At 41.7% G+C, this 25,597-nt stretch overlaps 1 protein-coding gene and 1 long non-coding RNA gene across 2 annotated transcripts in view; one reads left to right on the top strand and one right to left on the bottom strand.

Moving 5' to 3' along the window:
- Positions 1-25,597, bottom strand: part of LOC141047705 (uncharacterized) — a 190,873-nt gene that overhangs the window by 99,747 nt on the left and 65,529 nt on the right. The gene's annotated exons all lie outside the window — the stretch shown is intronic.
- XYLT1 (xylosyltransferase 1) overlaps positions 18,756-25,597 on the top strand; it is a 378,224-nt gene continuing 371,382 nt past the window's right edge. Inside the window, exon 1 of the mRNA XM_073542934.1 lies at positions 18,756-19,074. Within this exon, the coding sequence (XP_073399035.1) occupies positions 18,820-19,074 (255 nt within the window). The 5' untranslated portion in view covers positions 18,756-18,819. The remainder of the gene's footprint in view (positions 19,075-25,597) is intronic.

A 25,597-nucleotide genomic window follows, 5' to 3' on the forward strand; every position in this document is an offset into this window, starting at 1 on the left:
ACATGGAATCATTCATATACATCTGTTCCACACAAAAAGGGATTATGCACTGTGTCTTATTCTCATAACTATCAAGGCCCAGATTGGTCTGCTCAGAATGAATTTATCATTTACGTAGCTATTATTTCAATCTCTTACATAGCACCATTATATTTTGAAGCGTTTACAGACATCATCACCATTGTCCCCACTGGGGCTCACAATCTAAATTCCCTATCATATCAGTATGTATTTTGTGTGAGAGGAAACTGGAGTACCTTGAAGAAACCAATGCAAATACGGGGAGAACATACAATCTCCTTACAAATGTTGCAAACCAGAGGCTGCAATACATGAGGACCTCTTTCCACTAACCCAGGTGCAGTCAGGCATATGACGGAGCACAAGAACACTCAATCACAGTCCCCTATACCTAAAGATATCATCAAAAACAAAATGATTACATGGTGGAATTTGAATAGAGGACCCTAGTGCTACAAAGCAATAGTGCTATCCATGGAGCCCATCATGGATATGTTAAGATGTATTTTGCAATGTGTTAAGGCCCCTTCTCACATAACAAGATTGTTAGCGAGATCGCTGTTGTGTCACTGATTTTGTGACGCAACAGCGATCTCGTCAGCGATCTCGTTACGTGTGACACATAGCGGCGACCGTGCCCCCGCTGTGATGTCACTGATCGTGCTCGAATGTCCTGGGCCATTTTTTGATCGCTGGTGTCCCTCTGGCCAGCATGCATCGCTGTGTTTGACGCCAATGAGCGACCTCGTTGGCGACTCAGAACTCAGGGACGTATGGGCGAGTCTCCAGAACAGCTGCTGTGTGACAAGGTCCCAACAACTACCAAGGTCGTTATACGGATTGCCGGATCGTTGCTGCATCGTTGAGTAGATCTGTCTGACAGCTTATTAGACTATTTAGCTACGCACCAGCGATCCTAACCAGGTCGCATCATTGTCGGGATCGCTGGTGCGTCGCTTAGTGTAACTGGACCCTTACCATCTTTTCAGTTAGCCATTAAAAGGTATCAACCACTGAGGACTCTCAATTCTAAATATTCTTTTACATAATAATCATTTTGATTTTCATGATAGACAATAAATACAAATGCAAGGGACTGCAGTGGGGTCTTTCTGTACCCGTCATATGCCTTACTGCATCTGGGGCTGTAGGAAGAGGTCTTCATATACTGCAGCCACTGATTTGCTTAGTTTATGGAAACGTGGCTGTGGTACATAGGCGATATGTTTACGATTTGGTTTGGTAATGAGGCTGATTTACCTGCACGCAACCTCTGATCCTCACAAGATCTCTTTCTCTACTTGCCTCTTATCTCCTCTTCCCACAATCGCATGCAAGATTTCTCCCACGCATCCCCCCTAGTCTGGGACTCTCTACCTCAACATATCAGACTCTCACCTACCGTGGAAACCTTCAAAAGGAACTTGAAGACCTACCTCTTCCGACAAGCCTACAACCTGCAGTAACCACCAATCCACCAAACCGCTGCTTGACCAGCTCTACCCTCGCCTACTGTATCCTCACCCATCCCTTGTAGATTGTTTAAGATTACTGTACTTGTTTTTATTATGTATACCCCTCCTCACATGTAAAGCGCCATGGAATAAATGACGCTATAGTAATAAATAATAATAATATGATTGAGTCCATAGATTAGATGAATTCCAGCTATTCAAAATATAACATATTGACAACTGGAACGTTTAGAAAGCCTACTGAGGGGAATTCTTTACTTTTGGCACCAAGTCATCATCCCAGTGCCCTAATATGAGGGAACTTTATTGGGCAGTTCCTACAAACAATCAACAACCCATTTGATGATATGTACTTTTATAATGAGTGTGAACAATTAACTGTTCATTTTAGACTCGAGGAAATAGGAAAAGGAAGTTCAAGAGGGAATTTAAAAGAGCAGCTAATAGTGTCAATGAGCCTGTTTTCTGAGGTGGCAGAATCAAAAAGGAAAAAAAATAAGAGAATACCTGTTATGGAAGTAAAGTAACTGAATTTTCTTTCCATTTTTTTAAATGAACAGTCCCCAAAAACGGGGCTCATCTCAGGAAATCACAGTTATTATTGGTGAAGGTCAAAGTTGGATTGCCAAAAGAGCACCTAATCTGGTTGACCTTTTGGTAACGAGTGAATTTATTCAAAAAAAGTCCCATTAACGATGTGGTAGAGAAATGTTCTATTTGGGATGAATAGGTGCAGGGATTACTGTTATTGTGATTATGTCTTAAGATCAAATAACTAATTTCTTTTTATATTAAGAAATTCCTTACCTGTAAATCAACTATGGTTGTAAATCTTATTATATGTAATTAGATACACATAGGAAAAACAAAGTAACTATAACAGGTGAGAATATCTAAACATATGAAGAACATCAGGAAGGCGACGATTATAAGACCCTGGCATCAGATTTTCTCCATCATCATGTCAAAAAGCATTCTGAATTTTGTTTTACGGTCATCAACATTTATCAACTGTATGAAAATCGTAGAGGTGGGAATAGTGATAAAATCACATGCTGATTAGTCTTTCATCACATGGGCTTAATACTGATGCCGATTATTCAATTAATAAATATGACAAATACTACTTGCTAATTATTATTTATTTTTAAATTAAGATTATTCATTTTTTATGTATTTTTGGCTACAACAATTTGGGTGTTTTGACTCTATTATATTAGATGATCTGTAAACCCTATTTTTGTGTTATTTCTAATTGTTGCTTTTATAATACATGTAGATTTTGCTTTAGGTTGGGTATTTATTCTTCCAATGTGGTAAAGTAGTTGGTATATAGATTGGAAACAGAAGCAACTGCACATACACCTTCAGAGTCCGGAGATGAATGAAACGCGTTGGTATGGCATCAGGACACTACTCCACAAGAGCGATGACCATTGAGTTTGGCTGTGAGATGAGCTGATGGCTACAGTGCAAAGAAATTTATCCGGAGCTGCTACTATTACCGCCCTCCTTCAATGACATTAAATCAAACCCCTCTATGTGTGAGCCAGAATTCTCTATTACATTGTAAGTCTATGGAGTCTCGTTCTGCAGCTCCATAGACTTACCCTGCATCAGCCTCTTTTGGGTCACATAGAACGTTGTACCCCAGAGAGTCTGAAGAATGGTCATGTGACTCAGATGTTTTAACACGACCCCGGATGAAGCTAAGTGAAACGTGCGTTGGGGTGCAGGGCTACACCCCTGAAAGGGCTCCACATTATTACTAATGTTTGCCTCCTATACTCTTCTATCTGATGTATATGTTAATGATTAGGGAATGTACTGCTATAGATATGTGGCCATACTAACTATATACTGCTTATAGCCTTGGGAGGTTTGTTGTTTGCGCTCCATTGAGCTACTTTTTTTTTTATAACAAAATCTGCTATATTTTATATTTATTAAAGTGGATATATTTGGGAGATAATTTGTAGCATGATTTTTCTTTTGGTTTATCTAAGAATCACAGGAAAGATGTATATCTTTGTACCGTGTTAGCCAGTAAATAGAAGAATATTTAGAATTGAGAGTCCTCAGTGGTTGATACCTTTTAATGGCTAACTGAAAAGATGGTAACACATTGCAAGCTTTCGAGACATCACTTGTCTCATCTATTGCATTTTTTCTGTGCTGTGTTGGGTATAAATATGTGACTCTTCAGATTTTGTATTATTCTATGCCTGATGAAGAGACCTGAGTAGTCTCAAAAGCTTGCAATGTGTTACCATCTTTTCAGTTAGCCATTAAAAGGTATCAACCACTGAGGACTCTCAATTCTGAATATTTTTCTAAGAATCACACAAATTTTTTGGGAAACAGTTATGGGAGTACTTCTTTGAGAATGGAGGGATTCTTTATTTTATAGCATACAGCTCCTTACCTGAGTTACCAGACACCTCTGCAGACTACCAAGAGGTGGTCAATTTTCGTTTGCAAGAAGCACATGCTTCCTTGCTGTTTGCTATAGAGCTTGCAAGAGCTACTTTGAAGCTGGCCATATTGCTGATCCCCACCGGCGTCGGTGCCCCTGCGTACTTCCAATGCTACTGAGGCAAAGTTGCGTCTACTTGCAGTATGGTCCGAATTGTCAGTCATTTGGAGCGAACCACAGGGAGGCAGGAGAGTTAAGCGCTTTTGAAGATCCAGTGACAGATATGCATTCGTGCAACATGTGCAGCGGCACAGGGGCCCAAGAGGTAAGGGAGCCAATTTTCACCAATGAAAATTGAGCACTACGGTGAGTTATTGGAATGGAAAGGGCCCATATACTGCTTTTGTACAGGAGCTCTCTACTTTCTGTGCCCACCAGTGAGAAGTTCAATCATGTGAGCGCATGTATAAGTCTACCCAAGTTAAAATGATCTATGGGGAAGGCAAATGTGTCTCCATTGTGCTGTCAATCTGTTATCCCCCAGGAAATAAATGAGTACATTGACAACTGGCTATCCCTCTTGACAATGTGACTGTGACACTGACAGCACTGATTGGATAGTGTCAGAGGAGTCATTTGCAATAAAATCAGCTCCTAACTATCCAGAGCGCAATTTGTAGGATTGTAGGCCCTGTCAATCTGGTGTAATGTTAGTTATCCTCATTTTGTTTTTTTCTTGTTTTTTTCTCTGAAATGGCCACAGTGTAAACATGATCTCACACGTTGCATGTTTACCAGCTTATGCTCCGGCTCATTTCTTTGGTTTTGCTGTAGTTTCTTGTACTTGGTACAAACAGGCATGGACCCACTTTCTGAGCTAGGCATTTCAGCTACATGGTATAATGTTAGCGTAGGTTACACATCTGAATGAGGTCAACTTTTTATGGTAGGAATGGAGGTCACAAAGTTTGATCAAAATGTGCACTCATGTTTTCAGAAAATGGTTCTTTAGAATTTCTGAGTTTGTTTTTTCATTTGTGATGCATAGTAGATATCTAGAAGAAAAGTTTGGAATTTCCAGCTTAGGAGGTCCAAGGGGTAACATTTCTTCTTGAGGAAAGTGACATGTCAAGCCTGATATGCTGAGGTGAGGAGACGTTTAAGCCGCAATGCTCCTATGTGAAATATGCAAATTGTCTCTTTAGCGAGGAAGAGGACTAGAACTCTAGAGCCAGCTATAGGAAGCAGCAATCCTAAAAGTCAATGTCGACTCTGTAGCAAGCCTAGTCACATGACTTAGGATAAAAGCCAAAACCAAAATCTCAATTTGCAGACACTGTGTTTTGGGGTCTTGCCCCTCATCAGTGCAGAGTGTGAGATCTGGTTTGGCTGGGTGAGAGTCGCATGACCGGAATCCAAGGGGTAACATTTTTCCTTGTGGAGAATGACGTCAAATCTGACACATAGCACTCTGCTCCATGTGCAGTATCAACGGAGCATCTCTGTTAAGCTCTGCTCACATGTCAAGTAGTTTTTTTTATATAAAAATGGACACAAAAAATTCCAGTACTTGGCCCATTGGCATCTGAGCCATTCACATGATGTAACAGTATGTCTGATTGTGGTAAATGACTTGCAATCCAAACATAAAGTCATGCCCTTTATATATAGTATTATAAAATATATTTTATTTTTACATAGCACTAACATATTCTGCAGAACTTTAAAGTTTGCACACATTATTATTGCTGTTCCTGGGGATCACAATATGAATTTCCTATCAGTATGTCTTTGGAATGTGGGAGGAAACCTGAGAACCCGGAGGAAACCCACACAAACACGAGGAGAACATACAAACTCCTTGCAGATGTTGTCCTGGGTGGGATTTGAACCCAGCACTCAAGCACTGCAAGGCTGCAGTGCTGACCACTGAGCCACCATGCTGCCCTTAAAAAAAAGTAAAATGTTGTTATCATTCATAGAAGCCATTATTAGGCCACAAAAGTCAAGAAAGAGGTCACGTATCTACATCCCTTCATGAAGATGATAAAACGGACATTTGGGGAAAGTTCATAGCTGTATGGTTTTAGTGAAGTTCTCCTGGCTATTTTCTCCTCCTGTATTTGCCTCTAGCATAGGTTACCTGAATAAGGTTTTGAAGGATATATCAGCAAAAAAATATTTCAAGTATCAGGGAAAATTTCATTGCAGATGGCACCATGTACATGATAATAATTCTAATTTTCTTCACCTTCACTGTCTCCATATCTCAATCCTAACATCTTTGAAATTGGCATAAGTAGGTTGTAGAGGTGGAGGATCGTATCATAGAACATCTTGAATGTGTTTCGTTGATCATTTGTGGTGCCACCAGTTGACGGCCATTGACCAGTGTTATGATATCCTCCAGGAGAATGACTTCTGGAAATATTTGCCATCGTAATCTGTAGAACAGCTCATACACTGGGGTCGTGGGTTCAAATCCACCAAGGACAACATCTGCAAGGAGTTTGTATGTTCTCCCCGTGTTTGCGTGGGTTTCCTCGCACACTCCATAGACATACTGATAAGGTACTGTCACACTTAGCGATGCACCAGCGATCCCGACCAGCGATATGACGCGGTCAGGATTGCTGGTGCATCACTAAGTGGTCGCTAGTGAGCTGCCACACAGGCAGATCTCACCAGCGACATCGCAGGGGTCGCTACTTACCGGTCAGACGAGGCGATCCTGATGTCCTCCCGCCCGCGTCCATGCGTCGCTCGTCTCCACAGCAGGAAGCCCGCAGGAAGCTGACGATGAGAAACGGTCCAGGACGTTCTCGCGCGATCAGCGATAACCAGCAGGGGAGCGGACGGAGTTAAGTATCAGACATAGCGATATCGCTAGCAATATCGCTATAACGTCACAAAAACCAGTGACGTTATAGCGATATTGCTAGCGATATCGCTTAGTGTGACAGGCCCTATAGGGTATCCAGATTGTGAGCCCCAATGGTGACAGTGATGACAATGTCTATAAAGCATTGTGGAGTTAATGGCACTATATAAGTGAGATAAATATACTACGGTATCTGGTATGGCGGGTCACAGTGTATGGAAAATGGTGCTAAAACGTTATTTTGCACAGTCAATGTTATGAAAAACAGGCAATTTTACATTAATTACAATATCAGTGCCTAAGTGTATAATGATTAATTAAGGCTTTGCCCAGGAATATATTGCCCACCCGGAGTACAGATCAGGCAACACTGAAGCCTAAACACATAGGAGTCAAGTATTTCTTAGCGGTAGATGTTTTACACAGTAATAAATTGCACATGGCAGTGTTGTTCTCTATTGACAAGTATCTCATAAAAGGATTAAATTATAGTTGGGGGGAGGGGTACAGATTAAATTTCCTCTAAACTTTTTAGCAGCGGTTGTAATAATTCACAAGTTGCAATGTGAGCGTTTCACCGGCTCGTGTAGAGCCAGCAGTCGGAGGCAGGCAGGTTCGAGGAATATGGTCTTTTCACCTTTCACTAAAATAAAATTGATGATGGCACGTTGGAAAAATCCATTCTACAACACGTGTGTCAAATGCAATAAAATGGACGGACCAATACATTCCAGCCCTAGATTGTACAGGAGAATTTATCTGCAGTGGTACGTTATGAGAGTTGAGGGTAGGTACATTGGCATTAGTTACCATCAGACAATTATCTAGCTATCTCCAGAATATATATTCAGGCAATACAGGACACTAGTTTTATTCATTTTATTGTAATATTTCCAATTAATTGTCATCTTCCAGCCTAAAGCCATCATTTTGGCTCAAGTTTAGCATGTTAGTTTGAGAGCTGACCTCCGGAAGGGTTGGTTAGGGCACCTAGTCTGGTAACCTTCTCGTTAGTTTCACTTATTAATGACAGCTATCTCCAACGACGTTCCCATATATGAGAACACACAATTTTCCCAAGCATTCTTGTGTTCTCTTTGAACTACTTTGGCAATGGCTTATCTCCCGAAGAACAAAAAAAAAAATCAGTGTTGGAAATCTAACAGGCCGGATCATAATCTCTCCTGATATCCTCTGTCGGAGGAGAGTCCAGAAGGCCCCATAGGACCCAGCCAATAGCTTTAAGTCCCCCAAACTCATTAGACTAATACCGGCCGATCCTGCTGATATCGTCAGGTTGACCCGAAAGTCTAGTGGGTATGGAGACGCCGGCCGACTGGTTGTCAAGAGAGATGTCAATTTCGCACGTCCGTTTTCGAACTGACAATCACATAGTTCTCCCTGAGATGAGCCACCAGCCGTTGTGTTAGGCTACGTTCACATGTCCATTTATCATTTGATAAAATGGATCCTGCAGCAATCTATTGACAAAAAAGTTGTGAAGACCCAACTTTTTTGTCTGGCTAAAAAAAACTGATTTCAACTGGATCCATTTTTTTCAGATTGAAGTCTATGGAAAACGGATCCGGTTTTTGCATACTGGATCCATTTCACATGAAATAAAAACAGATGGCAATATAGCGGATCCGTTTTCTATAGACTTCAATGTAAAAAAAAACAAAACAGATCCAGCTGAAATAAGTTTTATTAGCCAAAAAAAAAAGTTGTGTCTGCACAACTTTTTTGTCAACAGATTGCTGTTGGATCTGTTCTAGTAGATTATTACTGGACATGTGAACAGACCCTTATTTGTCAGCTTTATCATAAAGAATGGAAATGTCGGCTAAGATAGCTGGAGGCCTAAGAATCAGCCTAAGCATGATGACAGCCATCTAATGTGTATGGCCCCTTTTAATCTCATGTGTATGGGACCTCTAGACTTCCGATTTCCTGCCAAGGTTGGTGGGTTCATACACTCAATTCTTTAAAGTGAATGTTTCAATAGGATGAACCCTTCTAAGTCGTCTATATAAGCATGTAGATCATAGAAAGTTGAATAAAATGACACTTTGATATCAATGATCTGATGTACTGTTCCAGAGAAATCCACATTTTTCTTAATATTTAAATTAGCTGTTAGATATATGAGTCAGGCATAGATCGCCCTGAGAATCTGCCTCCAGAGCTTATTTTAAATGAAATGAACGTTACTACCCCATTCATTTAAAATATTCTCTGGATGCATATTCTCAGGGATATCTATGCTCGACACATAAATATTAACACACCAAATTTAAATATAAAGAAAAACATAGAGTTCTCTGGAATAAAACATCAGCTCATAGATATTAATGCATCATTTATTCAAATTTCTATGACCTGCTTAGCTATATGTCTTACAAGGATTGATCCCACTGACATATTCTCTTTAAACTCTCCTCTACTAAGGAAGATTTGTATTATTGATTATTTTAAGGGGTTGGCCAAAGATACCAACTTGTTATCTACCCAGTATTCAGATCACAGGATTTTTGGGGAGCCGCAGTAGTCCGACAACCAAGCAATCATCAGCATTCAAATTGTTATGGTGGATCATCTGCTTTAGATCTTTTCTCTAACTGGTCAAAAAAACGTAAAAGCGGTCCCACCACATCAAGGTGACTGTATTCGGGACGGTCCTAACCTCTAGTATTAAAACCTTACCATATGTCAAATGAGCTTTTCTTTTTAGCTGGACATTACATTCATATAGCTCTCGACTGCTGGGTGTCCATTAGACAGGATCACGGTCCTGTTCGACCCTAATTCATATTTCTGTAATTTGACATATGGTAAGATTTTAATACTAGAGGTTAGGACCACCACCTTGGGTCACCTTGACGTGGTGGGATGGCTTTTACATTTTTTTTTAATCAAAATTATGTTAACCAAGTTATTTTCATGCACTATTGTTATTTATTTACTTACTGCAGGGTAGATTTAGCTTTTATGTGCACAGCCCAATACAGTAACGAGTCCGCGTGAGATCCAAGGTTTTGTCGCATCACACTCGTAATGAAAATAAGGTCGTTGCATGAGCCCTCAAAGTATATAAAGACACGCACCCACATGGTAACACCCAGTTGTTACTTTTTTCAGAAACTTTTTGGAGAAATAACAAAGGGATGACACAGTACAGTTTTCTAAAAGTGGCAATGCACATTGGATAGAATTAGGTCAATAGCTGACAACCATTGCTGGAGTGATTGGTGTACGATCATAATGCAGATAAAGTCTTTGGTCCATAGAGTTGTTCAAATATAATTTTCAGTTATATTGGGCAAATAATGAAGATCAGCTTATCAATATTCTTTCAAAGAAAGATGGTTTCATGGATGAAAGCTTCTTGTGCCCAGATTCATCCGAGTCTTCTTTTCAGAAGTAAAAACACTTGTAATGCTACTTATAGTGACTTTTATGTTTGCGCTTTATTCATTATTTAATTTGCATCTCCTAAAACTGATTTCATTTTTGCACAGTTGAAGACTAACGTGCGACATTTTAAAGGGAACCTGTCACCACATTTTTGGCCTATTAGGTGAAAATATCACTTGAGTGTCAGCTATGCGTTCCACAACTAGTTCTGAAACCCCCTGACTCCCCATGTGTCACCCATAAAAACCTTTTTTATTTGTCCCGCTCTGTATGTTAATCTGTTCGGTCCGGTCCGATGGGCGTTGCCTTTGTTCCGTCACTCCACCCCTCCTCGGCTTGCTGTGAAGATCACAGACCGCGTACATTTTTCGCGCGCGTGCGCATTAAAATGTGACCTCGCGCGTGTGCAGTATGCTTTGCCCAACACCCATCGGACCGGACCGAACAGATTAACATACAGCACGGGACAAATAAAAAAGGTTTTTATGGGTGATACATGGGGAGTCAGGGGGTTTCAGAACTAGTTGTGGAACGCATAACTGACACTCAATTAAATGATATTTTTACCTAATAGGCCAAAAAAGTTATGACAGTTTCCCGTTAAAGATTTTTATGCAACTTGTTACTCTAAAACGGTAAAAGACAAAAAATAACATCTTTAATTTTGCAAAAAATTTATCAATCCGTGTGCACAATTTGGAAGAATTTGGTGCAAAAAAAAGCTATTAACACATAACAAAAAAGAAAACTATTTTAAATAAAAACGCAAATGATGAATCAGGGGCCTTTCTATTTTAATTCATCGCTGTTTAAAAGGTTTGCTGTCCTTGAACAGAGGTGGAAAATCTCTACATAGCTAGTCCTGCTCTCGACTGAAAAGCGGACTCCTATAATGCAGAGAAACATTTTTTCCAATGTCAGATTACTGTACAGCGACTTGTGCAAAGAGAAACCTACCGGAATATTAATCACTAGAACGAGCCAACAAAGACTACAGGAAGATTTCATCTCTGAAGTCTGCAGAATCTGAACGCAGCCCTGGACTACAATACAGATTGCAACACAAGTTTTCTAGCTTTGTACTGTACAGTTGGCTGAGCTACACAAGATCATAGGGTCTAATTCATCAACGTATTTTTGCTAGAAATGTGGAATAAGGCAAATGAAACGGTGCAAAATTTTTCTGACTTTTGAAGTTTTTACACCACAGCCGGCAGTGGTGTAAAAATGCCAAAAGTTGCAAAATAAATTATTGCAACATTTCATTTGTCTAATTACACAATTTTAGCAAAAATACCTTGATGAACTGATCCCCGTTGATGAAGTATGCCCTATAAATTATGCCAAAAATGTACTCCATCGTCACATGATGGGCAAATACGTATGTTTTTGTAGGTTCTAGGATGTTACAAGGGCCCATACATCGGACTCTAGTTATGCCATTGCTGCAGCTCATGAAGACTGGCATAAAAGACCCAATTCTTGATTAATCAAGTAGCACTGTATCATACATTTAAGGGGTTGTTTAATCCTATTAAATGGGAAAAAGTGCAAAGTGCTGGTAAAAACCAGCATCTTTAAAAATGATCCCTTATTAAAAATCCTTTCCGTTCTCAAGAATGGAAGGATTTTTCATCCGGTAGTGAACAGCTCGTTGCAAAAATGGTCAGTGTCCTAGGTCAGGAGCAAGCGCTGCTCCTAAACTGGCCAAATTGTTGGATGCGGTGTAACAAGGTGGCACAGGGTGGTAGTGGTGGGTGAGTTCAATAAGCACCAGTCAGTGAGAACCCTGGCATTTTGTACACGAAAAGATAAATAAAGTCCCTTGTACTGCATGTGCAGCATGCACCACAGCAAACTCCCAGGCTCTGTCAGATTCCCCTTAGCTGCTGCCATGTCGGCTCCACAAATCACTTCAGAGACGAGGTCTTTTTCCAACAGTTGAACTTTACTAGACAACAGCGTATTCATCACATAGGCAGCACAAGTCAAGCACAGAGACATCTTCTTATCTTTCCCTGTCATCCGGACAGGCTCTATCTTCTGCATCAGCTTCCCTTTCCCGGCAAGCTCAACTATATCCATGGACAATCCGTGTTCCACTAGATTCCTAGGACAATCGATGTCCCTCTTCTGGATAATCTCTATCCCACTCGTGCTCCAGGCTCACCAGCTTCCTACCAGTCCCAGGTCCGGCTGTGAGTTATAGGCTAATGGGCTCGCCAACTGAGCTGCCTCCTAATCCCAGCCGCTAGCTTCAGATCCTTCCTTGGAACGGTTCTGTATAAGCTGGTGACCACCTGCACAATTCTCATCCTGGAGCCCCTTACTGAAACAGCTTTATCTCCACGGCCTGTAATATTCTGCTCACACGTCCTGCCCTTGGGCAAGGTGCCCAGGCATCTCTGCCTCTAATCAGGAAGTGCCTTTCCTATACCTCCCTGCTCTGTGCTGCTCTGCTCTACCTCCTCCAATCTACTTAACCCCTATGCTGCCTATACCTTACTACTCCTTCATCTATCCTATGCTCTATCTCTACTGTGCCCCCTCTATTCTAATCCCCCTATGGTCCTGCACTACTTATTAATCTATCCCTAAGCTAAAGCACAATACATCACATTACAGTACATGACAAATACATTACAGTGCACACAATAGCAAAACATTAATAAAACATCAGGGTGCCATATATGACACAGGAGAACAGCATCAAGGAGAGAGAAGGTACATGAGGGTCTCTGTTACCTCCTTACAGCGGCCAACCTCAGTGTCCCTACACTTCTTCCAGGGTGAGAGAGGCAATGTCGCCTGTGCTATTTCCATGTTACAGCTCATAGTCATGAAGCTGGTAGAGGCCACAAATCCAGGTAGAGAGTAAATGGAGCGGTAACTACCTATGTGAATGACTGTCTCCATTCAAGTCAATCAATGCCATGCCCTCCACACACATTAGACTAACATTGGTCGAATTCATCATTATTGACGAGTTCAACAGACAGATTAATGTGTATGGGAAGTCCGGACGACAAATGATTGTAGGAGATGTTACCGTAAGTGTTATGACTGTCAAAGCACATTCACACTGATCATGTACAAACCAGGGGGACAAATACCTGAACCTGATAGGTACCTGTTTGGACTGAGAAAAGCTCTTTTCTGACCTTTGTCTATCCCTGCCTGAGCGCACAGATTGGCACTCTAAGATAACACAATATGGCCCCCATTTGATGGTGGCTTACTATGAATGCCCTTAGCAGCTCCTAGGATCACTAGAGCAGCAGTTCCCTAAGGAATAATCACACATAAAACAACTGCATCCAACACAAACTACAGCAAAGTGTATAAATCCTACAAAATGTATCACCAGCAGGAAACACTAACGGGGAAGGTATTTAAAGCTGCACCCAAAAGGTGATAGGACAGACACACAGTAAATTAAAAACACTTGTTACCCTGAACCAACAGAAACAATGATAATAGATAAAAGACACCCAATGAAAAGGTGAATCTGTTGTGACTCAGCGGAATGAGACGCCGACCACAGAATCAAGAGTTCAAATCCAGAAGTATGAGGCTGCGTTCACACGTAGCGTTTTTGTGCGTTTTCACGGTGATTTTAAACGCGCAATTTTGCCGCGAAAACGCAAAAAAACAGCATCCCATGCAATCCTATGGGATTCCGCAATGCTGTGCTAATGCTGCTGATTTTCCCACGGCGGAATGGCATCGCGGTAAAATACGCAGCATGCTCATTAATTTTGCGGAATCGCGGCAATTCCGCCCACGTAGGAATGCATTGTTCTGCTTACTGTCCGCATGTGGCTGTGCCCACCATGCGAAAAATAAGCAGAACATTTGAGGATGGTATCTACGGTCCAGAGGAGAGGAGACTGTCCTCCAGGCTGTGGGTACCATATCCCTGTAAAAAATAGAATTAAAATAAAAAATATTGCTATTCTCACCTTCCGGCGTCCCACGCAGCCTTCCCGCCTCTCTCCACGCTCCCGGCATCTTCTGGTCCCAGTAATCCTTTGCGAGGATGACCGCGATGACGTCGCGGTCTCGCGGGAGGGCGATATCTCGCGGTCATTCGCGATGACATCGCGGGAGCGCGACGTCTCGCGGTCATTCGCGCAAAGGATTACTGGGACCGGAAGAGGTCGGGAGCGTGGAGAGAGGCGGGAAGGCTGCGAGGGACGCTGTAAGGTGAGAATAGCAATATTTTTTTTTTCTAATTATTTTTTACATCCTATCTTTAACTAATGATGCTGCATAGGCAGCATCAGTAGTAAAAAGTTGGACACACTTGTCAAACACTGTGTTTGACGAGTGTGACCAACCTGTCAATCAGTTCTCCAAGCGATGCTACAGATCGCTTGGAAAACGCTAGTATTCTGCAAGCTAATTCTGCTTGCAAATCGCTAGTTTTTCAGGGGGAAAATCGCGGGAATTTAAAATGCGATTTTCCCGCGGAATGGAATTTCGGAATTCTTGCGGTAACTTCCTCGGGAATTCCGCTACGTGTGAACTTAGCCTGATAGTTAAGGATCTGGCATGTCCGATTTTGGACTGCCAATTTTTTGGTTACCCCAGAGATAAGCTGCCAATAGACATGTCAGTTTGTGCTTTTCTCTTTAACAGAGGAGCACTTGGCTGAACAAATGCTCCTGTGTTCATGAGAAAAGGCCGAGATAGGTGTAGGTGGAGCGATCTGTTTAAACATTATTCGGCCTAAAGCCATCTAATGTATATGGCAGGCTCTAGGATCCGTTCACACAAATGTTCTTTCTGGCCATGTGCTGTTTATTTGTATGCGAAGTGTTAGCGCACATCAATTATCTTCCATATGGACCCCATGTTTGAATGCAAAAAATTGCAGTCTGCATTAGCCTGATCCCCTGACCAGACGAGTGTATGCAAAAAGCAAGTTCTGGGCTAAGTGGACTAGTGTACAAAGCCAGCCACTACCATAATTTCTGGATGTGATGGCTACGACAGGTAGAGCTCTTCTGAACTTAGCCTTAGCTGATAGGTAGGAGACGGAGTCCCAGAAGTGGAATCTCCGGCAAACATCTATGGTGTATTCTGTGGATATGACATAAATATCTGATATGGTAATAATATCTGTTTACATTTATTATCCACTTGCTTAATTCCTCGTTACAGCACTCCACAAAGTATAAATTACGGCAGACCACAAACCCATAATGCCCAGATAGGAGGGGCTGTAATGATGTCCTGTTTGCTTTTGTGACAATCTGTCTGATTTCTCCATTGTGGCAACAAAAGGGAAATTCCAATAATGTACTGTTTCCATTGCGAGTATTCATCACTATAAATATTTCTATAGTATTTGTTTCCTGGGCAGGGCCAGTCTGCAGAAGTGGTGGTATGTAATTGACAAACAATATGTGTCCATCTGTAGGATCTGGTATACAATATATCTATTCTTTTTGTTTAGCTTTTTTTTTTTGTAAGGGGGAGAGTGAAGACATTGGCCCCAATTCATTAAGTCTGGCATTTCGCATACCAGTCTTAATGATGGGTTAACATGCACCAGATTCATTAATAGGCGCATGTCACTTGATGAATTCGGCACATATTATCAGTGGGGTACACATTTGTACGCCTAACCAGAAATGTTACTCCAGTCACTGACTGGAGTAACAAACTTGGCATAAGAAATGCTGCCATTTTCCATGAATTTCAGGGGTGAGAGTAGCCTTCACCATTCTCACCCCGGCTACTTCCATTTTGACGGAACTTTTTAAAAACGATTTGAAACTGACAAAAGTCACACAACATATTTGCGCAAAATTATTTTGTGTCTATTCAAAAATGTTTTACGACATTATTGTGGTAGAAGCGCGCTGATGTGTCGGCCACATTGTTTTCTGAGACGGTTTCTTAGAGAAAATATTTTCTTTTACTAGCGATCATTTTCAAGTTGCATGTGTTTTGCAGCAGTTAGGACGGTAACCAAGCGAGCAGCCATGACCGATAGCACTCGGCTGATGGAAAGATTGCTTCATCTGCCTCTACCACGCCGCCGGCCTTGTGTTACCTAAATATTGTGCTATGTAAAGGGCTAGAGAAGCTGATGTAGCCAAACAGATAAACACAAATACTTTATTGTTACTAATGTCAATAATAATTACTGCAGTTTCTCTATACACAGGTCCAATCCCTGCTCCGCTATCACTCTGCAGCCAAGCAGACTTATGTGTAGGAATTAAAAGGGTGTTCTCCCACAAAGGCTTGTGGACAAAGTAGTAAATAAATTCCATTATTTCACATAATTTATGGAAATCTATGGGCTGATTTCTTTATAATGTGTATATACTGTATATTTATATATGTGTATATAGTGTGTATACAGTAAATATATATCTAGAGTGTGCATATAATATTTATAGATAAACATGATACACGCTTGCAGACACAGATGTAGGAGTGTGTGTGTATATATATGTATAGTGTGTATATATAGTATGTCTATATATAGTGTGTACATAATGTATATATACTGTATATTTATATATGTGTACAGTATATAGTGTGTATATATATATATATAAAATTGCAATGACCAGAACACCAATCACAACAACCTGACAAAAGCCAGAATCAGGAAGATGGTAGATGAGGGGCAGGAGAGGTACGTAAGTGACTGGAAGAACGACATCATCAGCTCACAGAAACTGACCATGTACCAGAGACTACAGAGAGACTACAGACTGGCTCCATACCTGGAGAAACTCTCAGCCCCCAGAGACTGACAGATCCTGAGCTGGTATAAACTCAGTGCCCACAATCTGGCCATCGAGGTCGGCCGGCACAAACAGAGCTACAAGCCCAGGGAGGACAGACTGTACTACACTGTGATCTGGAGGCCCTGGGGGACGAGACCCACTTCCTGCTACACTGCACCAAATACTCAGCAGTGAGGGACACTCACTTCAGGAGACTCTCCACTGTTCCCGGATTTCATCACCATGAGGGAGGAAGAGAAAACATATATCCTGCTGGGGGAAGAAGAGAGAGCAGTGGAGATAGCAGCGCAATATGGACGCGCATGCCATAGGCTGCGAGAAAGACAGCCATGATATGCCATGGACTTCTATGGCCCCCACCCTGGATATGCCCCAACCCCCCATCCACCTTCCTTTCCTACAGCCCCTTCCCAACATCCCTACTCCATTTTGTACACTTGCTTTGGCAAAACTAATGTGTATTTAGTCCTGCCAATAAAGCTTCTTTGAATTTGTATATATATGTACAGTATAGTGTGCGTATATATAGTATGTCTATATATATTGTGTGTGTATAATGTGTATATCCTGTATATTTATATATGTGTATATAGTGTGTATATATATGATGTATATATATATATATATATAGTGTGTGCCCAGTGTATATATGATGTATATATATATATATATATATATATAGTGTGTGCCCAGTGTGTATATATGATGTATATATATAGTGTGTGTATATATGATGTATGTATATATAGTGTGTGCCCAGTGTATATATGATATATATATAGTGTGTGTATATATGATGTATATATATATAGTGTGTGTATATATGATGTATATATATAGTGTGTGTATATATGATGTATATATATAGTGTGTGTATATATGATGTATATATATAGTGTGTGTATATATGATGTATATATATAGTGTGTGTATATATGATGTATATATATAGTGTGTGTATATATGATGTATATATATAGTGTGTGTATATATGATGTATATATATAGTGTGTGTATATATGATGTATATATATATATATATATATAGTGTGTGCCCAGTGTATATATGATGTATATATATATATATATAGTGTGTGCCCAGTGTGTATATATGATGTATATATATATAGTGTGTGTATATATGATGTATGTATATATAGTGTGTGCCCAGTGTATATATGATATATATATAGTGTGTGTATATATGATGTATGTATATATAGTGTGTGCCCAGTGTGTATATATGATGTATATATATAGTGTGTGTATATATGATGTATGTATATATAGTGTGTGCCCAGTGTGTATATATGATGTATATATATAGTGTGTGTATATATGATGTATGTATATATAGTGTGTGCCCAGTGTGTATATATGATGTATATATATAGTGTGTGTATATATGATGTATGTATATATAGTGTGTGCCCAGTGTATATATATATATATATATATAGTGTGTGTATATATGATGTATATGTATATAGTGTGTGTATATATGATGTATATACAGTGAGTGTGATATTTGGGACACCTCATCGCCACCTCTGCAGACACAGCAGTGTGTGTACCATGGCCGCACTCCTCCTCCTCCTCCTCAGCATCCCAGGCTGGAGCCGGCTCGTCCTGCACCTCTGGAGGGGTCTGGGCTTTTCGGTGGTGGTTTGCAGCCCCTTGTCTGTGGCTGGCATACATCCCCCACTCTCGGAGCAGAGGAGGGGGCTCAGCCTCCGCCCGCCACATCGCAGCTCCCTCCTCTTTGTGGTGACGTCTCCCTGTGTGAGGAGGCTGCTGCTGCTGCCGCTGCTGCCGCTGGGCTCCGGTGACTGAGTGAAGATGGTGCTGGCGGTGGCATCATGCCCTCGCAGGCTGGCCAGGCGCTCCCGCTCGGCTATCGCCGCGGCTCTCACCGTGCTGCTCATCCAGACTCTCATCGTGTGGAATTTCAGCAGCCTGGATTCTGGGGACGAGCAGAGAGGAGGCGGAGGAGGAGGCAGCAGCCGGGAGAAGAGGGACAGGGGCAGCCACAGAGATGAGCCCCGGCTAGGACAGGAGCAGCAGCAGCGCCGCAGAGGAGCAGCAGGAGCTCTGGTAGGTGCTCCCTGGCATCACTGGCACCAGCCTGGCTTCATACATGCAGGGCACAGGAATGCTTCTAGGGTCACCTTACAAAAAGACCCTGGGCTTAAGGTCCACCCTGGCACCAGGTGAGGGGTGTCCTGAGGTGGCACATGGATGGTGCAGGTCTAGCTCATCGGTCCTGATGGACACCCAAGTGACTGGAAACTTTTCAGAGTGTAGCGTCGTTGCTGTGGGGTTATGCCACTCTTCCACGTACCTGGCACAATTTTTTTAGGTGGCAAATGTGTTGACGATGACGAAAAATTGTTGCGCGTCGGCAGGTTGGTCAGCATGATGTATGGAGAGTGAGCGACTGGGTAAAATGGTGGCACCGGAATGGGAAATCCGGGGTGTATATCAGTAGAAACCTCTTCTACTGTCTCTAAACCATCACCACAGATCATGGACCTTGGTGAATGGTGTCCGAATAGTGGACCACGAATGGAAGACCAGTCTGGAAGTATTGATGGTCACGTCACCGTGGGATCTTGGTCAGTTGACCATCGACGATCCGATTTTTACCACGCATCAATATTTCTGTAATACCAAATTATCGGGGAAAAGGTCCTAAAATATATTGAGCGCCAATCATGGTGCCGCCATGACGTCCCTGATGAGACACCGACTTCTGAACACAACGGCAGACTATTTAATTTATTAGGAACTTGGTCAATTTTGAAAATACGAATCAGTTTTAGGAAAAAAGAAAAAATTGCAATGACCATGGCTGAGTTGACTTGAATGGCACAATATGCTAAGTGGGCATCACTGCCACTCGGCTGAGCTTGAATAGACCATTGAGGCAGCAGGCACGGTGTGAATGGGAGCCTGACTCCGATAAGGGGGCTGCATGGTGGGTTCTTCATGCAAACAGCATGTGTGGCCTCTATTGTGACATTGATGGGATGTGCTCCGCTGGAGATATCAGACGTGTTCGGTGGGCGACGTCCTTGTGAGGGGCTCCTCAGATGTTTGCTTGTTCTAGCATGAGAAAGTGACAGGATGACACAGATTGAGACGCAGCAGTGGGGGCTTCCTCAGCCATTTTTTGTACATCTCTGTGAGATACCAGTGGTGACGGAGAAAGGGGGTGTTCCACCTTATAGAACGTATGACAAAGCGGGGATCCTACCTTATGTAATGGATCTCACATGGGCTGTGTAGGGGTCACCATCATATTTTCACCCAGTGTCCTTGCTGTATGTGGCTCCAGTAGGATGACTACTCCCCATATACTACACCGCTACATGTATCACAGTGTAAGACATTGTATATCCCACACATAGGAGGATGACTACTCCCCATATACTACACCGCTACATGTGTCACAGTGTAAGACATTGTATATCACACATAGGATGACTACTCCCCATATACTACACCGCTACATGTATCACAGTGTAAGACATTGTATATCCCACACATAGGAGGATGACTACTCCCCATATACTACACCGCTACATGTGTCACAGTGTAAGACATTGTATCCCACACATAGGAGGATGACTACTCCCCATATACTACACCACTACATGTGTCACAGTGTAAGACATTGTATCCCACACATAGGGGGATGACTACTCCCCATATACTACACCGCTACATGTATCACAGTGTAAGACATTGTATATCACACATAGGAGGATGACTACTCCCCACATACTACACCGCTACATGTGTCACAGTGTAAGACATTGTATATCACACATAGGAGGATGACTACTCCCCATATACTACACCGCTACATGTATCACAGTGTAAGACATTGTATATCACACATAGGAGGATGACTACTCCCCACATACTACACCGCTACATGTGTCACAGTGTAAGACATTGTATATCACACATAGGAGGATGACTACTCCCCATATACTACACCGCTACATGTATCACAGTGTAAGACATTGTATATCACACATAGGAGGATGACTACTCCCCATATACTACACCGCTACATGTGTCACAGTGTAAGACATTGTATATCACTCATAGGAGGATGACTACTCCCCATATACTACACCGCTACATGTGTCACAGTGTAAGACATTGTATATCACACCTAGGAGGATGACTACTCCCCATATACTACACCGCTTCATGTAACACAGTGTAAGACATTGTATATCACACATAGGAGGATGACTACTCCCCATATACTACACCGCTACATGTGTCACAGTGTAAGACATTGTATCCAACACATAGGAGGATGACTACTCCCCATATATACTACACCGCTACATGTGTCACAGTGTAAGACATTGTATATCCCACACATAGGAGGATGACTACTCCCATATATATTACACCGCTACATGTGTCACAGTGTAAGACATTGTATATCACACAGGAGGATGACTACTCCCCATATACTACACCGCTACATGTGTCACAGTGTAAGACATTGTATCCAACACATAGGAGGATGACTACTCCCATATATATTACACCGCTACATGTGTCACAGTGTAAGACATTGTATATCACACATAGGAGGATGACTACTCCCCATATACTACACCGCTACATGTGTCACAGTGTAAGACATTGTATATCACACCTAGGAGGATGACTACTCCCCATATACTACACCGCTACATGTGTCACAGTGTAAGACATTGTATATCACACATAGGAGGATGACTACTCCCCATATACTACACCGCTACATGTGTCACAGTGTAAGACATTGTATATCACTCATAGGAGGATGACTACTCCCCATAAACTACACCGCTACATGTGTCACAGTGTAAGACATTGTATATCACACATAGGAGGATGACTACTCCCCATATACTACACCGCTACATGTGTCACAGTGTAAGACATTGTATATCCCACACATAGGAGGATGACTACTCCCCATATACTACACCGCTACATGTGTCACAGTGTAAGACATTGTATATCACTCATAGGAGTATGACTACTCCCCATATACTACACCGCTACATGTGTCACAGTGTAAGACATTGTATATCACACATAGGAGGATGACTACTCCCCATATACTACACCGCTACATGTGTCACAGTGTAAGACATTGTATCCAACACATAGGAGGATGACTACTCCCCATATATACTACACCGCTACATGTGTCACAGTGTAAGATATTTTATATCACTCATAGGAGGATGACTACTCCCATATATATTACACCGCTACATGTGTCACAGTGTAAGACATTGTATATCACACATAGGAGGATGACTACTCCCCATATACTACACCGCTACATGTGTCACAGTGTAAGACATTGTATATCACTCATAGGAGGATGACTACTCCCCATATACTACACCGCTACATGTGTCACAGTGTAAGACATTGTATCCAACACATAGGAGGATGACTACTCCCCATATATACTACACCGCTATATGTGTCACAGTGTAAGACATTGTATATCACACATAGGAAGATGACTACTCCCCATATACTACACCGCTACATGTGTCACAGTGTAAGACATTGTATCCAACACATAGGAGGATGACTACTCCCCATATATACTACACCGCTACATATGTCACAGTGTAAGACATTGTATATCCCACACATAGGAGGATGACTACTCCCATATATATTACACCGCTACATGTGTCACAGTGTAAGATATTGTATATCACTCATAGGAGGATGACTACTCCCATATATATTACACCGCTACATGTGTCACAGTGTAAGACATTGTATATCACACATAGGAGGATGACTACTCCCCATATACTACACCACTACATGTGTCACAGTGTAAGACATTGTATATCACACATAGGAGGATGACTACTCCCCATATACTACACCGCTACATGTGTCACAGTGTAAGACATTGTATATCACACCTAGGAGGATGACTACTCCCCATATACTACACCGCTACATGTGTCACAGTGTAAGACATTGTATATCACACATAGGAGGATGACTACTCCCCATATACTACACCGCTACATGTGTCACAGTGTAAGACATTGTATCCAACACATAGGAGGATGACTACTCCCCATATATACTACACCGCTACATGTGTCACAGTGTAAGACATTGTATATCCCACACATAGGAGGATGACTACTCCCATATATATTACACCGCTACATGTGTCACAGTGTAAGACATTGTATATCACACAGGAGGATGACTACTCCCCATATACTACACCGCTACATGTGTCACAGTGTAAGACATTGTATCCAACACATAGGAGGATGACTACTCCCATATATATTACACCGCTACATGTGTCACAGTGTAAGACATTGTATATCACACATAGGAGGATGACTACTCCCCATATACTACACCGCTACATGTGTCACAGTGTAAGACATTGTATATCACACATAGGAGGATGACTACTCCCCATATACTACACCGCTACATGTGTCACAGTGTAAGACATTGTATATCACACATAGGAGGATGACTACTCCCCATATACTACACCGCTTCATGTAACACAGTGTAAGACATTGTATATCACACATAGGAGGATGACTACTCCCCATATACTACACCGCTACATGTGTCACAGTGTAAGACATTGTATATCACACCTAGGAGGATGACTACTCCCCATATACTACACCGCTACATGTGTCACAGTGTAAGACATTGTATATCACACATAGGAGGATGACTACTCCCCATATACTACACCGCTACATGTGTCACAGTGTAAGACATTGTATCCAACACATAGGAGGATGACTACTCCCCATATATACTACACCGCTACATGTGTCACAGTGTAAGATATTTTATATCACTCATAGGAGGATGACTACTCCCATATATATTACACCGCTACATGTGTCACAGTGTAAGACATTGTATATCACACATAGGAGGATGACTACTCCCCATATACTACACCGCTACATGTGTCACAGTGTAAGACATTGTATATCACACATAGGAGGATGACTACTCCCCATATACTACACCGCTACATGTGTCACAGTGTAAGACATTGTATATCACACATAGGAGGATTACTACTCCCCATATACTGCACCGCTACATGTGTCACAGTGTAAGACATTGTATCCAACACATAGGAGGATGACTACTCCCCATATATACTACACCGCTACATGTGTCACAGTGTAAGACATTGTAACCCACACATATGAGGATGACTACTCCCCATATATATACTACACCGCTACATGTATCACAGTGTAAGACATTGTAACCCACACATATGAGGATGACTACTCCCCATATATATACTACACCGCTACATGTATCACAGTGTAAGACATTGTATATAACACATAGGAGGAGGACTACTCCCATATACTACACCGCTACATGTGTCACAGTGTAAGACATTGTATATCACACATAGGAGGATGACTACTCCCCATATACTACACCGCTTCATGTAACACAGTGTAAAACATTGTGTCCCTCACATAGGAGGATGACTACTCCTCATATATACTACACCGCTACATGTATCACAGTGTAAGACATTGTATATCACACATAGGAGGATGGCTACTCCCCATATATACTACACCACTACATGTATCACAGTGTAAGACATTGTATATCACACATAGGAGGATGGCTACTCCCCATATATACTACACCGCTACGTGTGTCACAGTGTAAGACATTGTATCCCACACATAGGAGGATGACTAATCCCCATATACTACACCGCTACATGTGTCACAGTGTAAGACATTGTATCCCACACATAGGAGGATGACTACTCCCCATATATACTACTCCGCTACATGTGTCACAGTATAAGACATTGTATATCACACATAGGAGGATGACTAATCCCCATATACTACACCGCTACATGTATCACAGTGTAAGACATTGTATCCCACACACAGGAGGATCACTACTCCCCATATATTCTATACCGCTCCATGTGTCACAGTGTAAGATATTGTATCCCACACATAGGAGGATGACTAATCCCCATATACTACACCGCTACATGTATCACAGTGTAAGACATTGTATATCACACATAATAGGATGACTACTCCCCATATACTACACCGCTACATGTGTCACAGTGTAAGACATTGTATATCACTCATAGGAGGATGACTACTCCCCATATACATCACCGCTACATGTATCACAGTGTAAGATATTGTATATCACACATAGGAGGATGACTACTCCCCATATACTACACCGCTACATGTATCACAGTGTAAGACATTGTATATCACACACATAGGAGGATGACTACTCCCCATATACTACACCGCTACATGTATCACAGTGTAAGACATTGTATATCACACACATAGGAGGATGACTACTCCCCATATACATCACCGCTACATATATCACAGTGTAAGATATTGTATATCACACATAGGAGGATGACTACTCCCCATATACTACACCGCTACATGTATCACAGTGTAAGACATTGTATATCACACACATAGGAGGATGACTACTCCCATATACTACACCGCTACATATATCACAGTGT

The sequence above is a fragment of the Dendrobates tinctorius genome, unplaced genomic scaffold (assembly GCF_039654945.1).
Source record: "Dendrobates tinctorius isolate UK_male_01 unplaced genomic scaffold, ASM3965494v1 ptg000129l, whole genome shotgun sequence".
Lineage (NCBI taxonomy): Eukaryota > Metazoa > Chordata > Amphibia > Anura > Dendrobatidae > Dendrobates > Dendrobates tinctorius.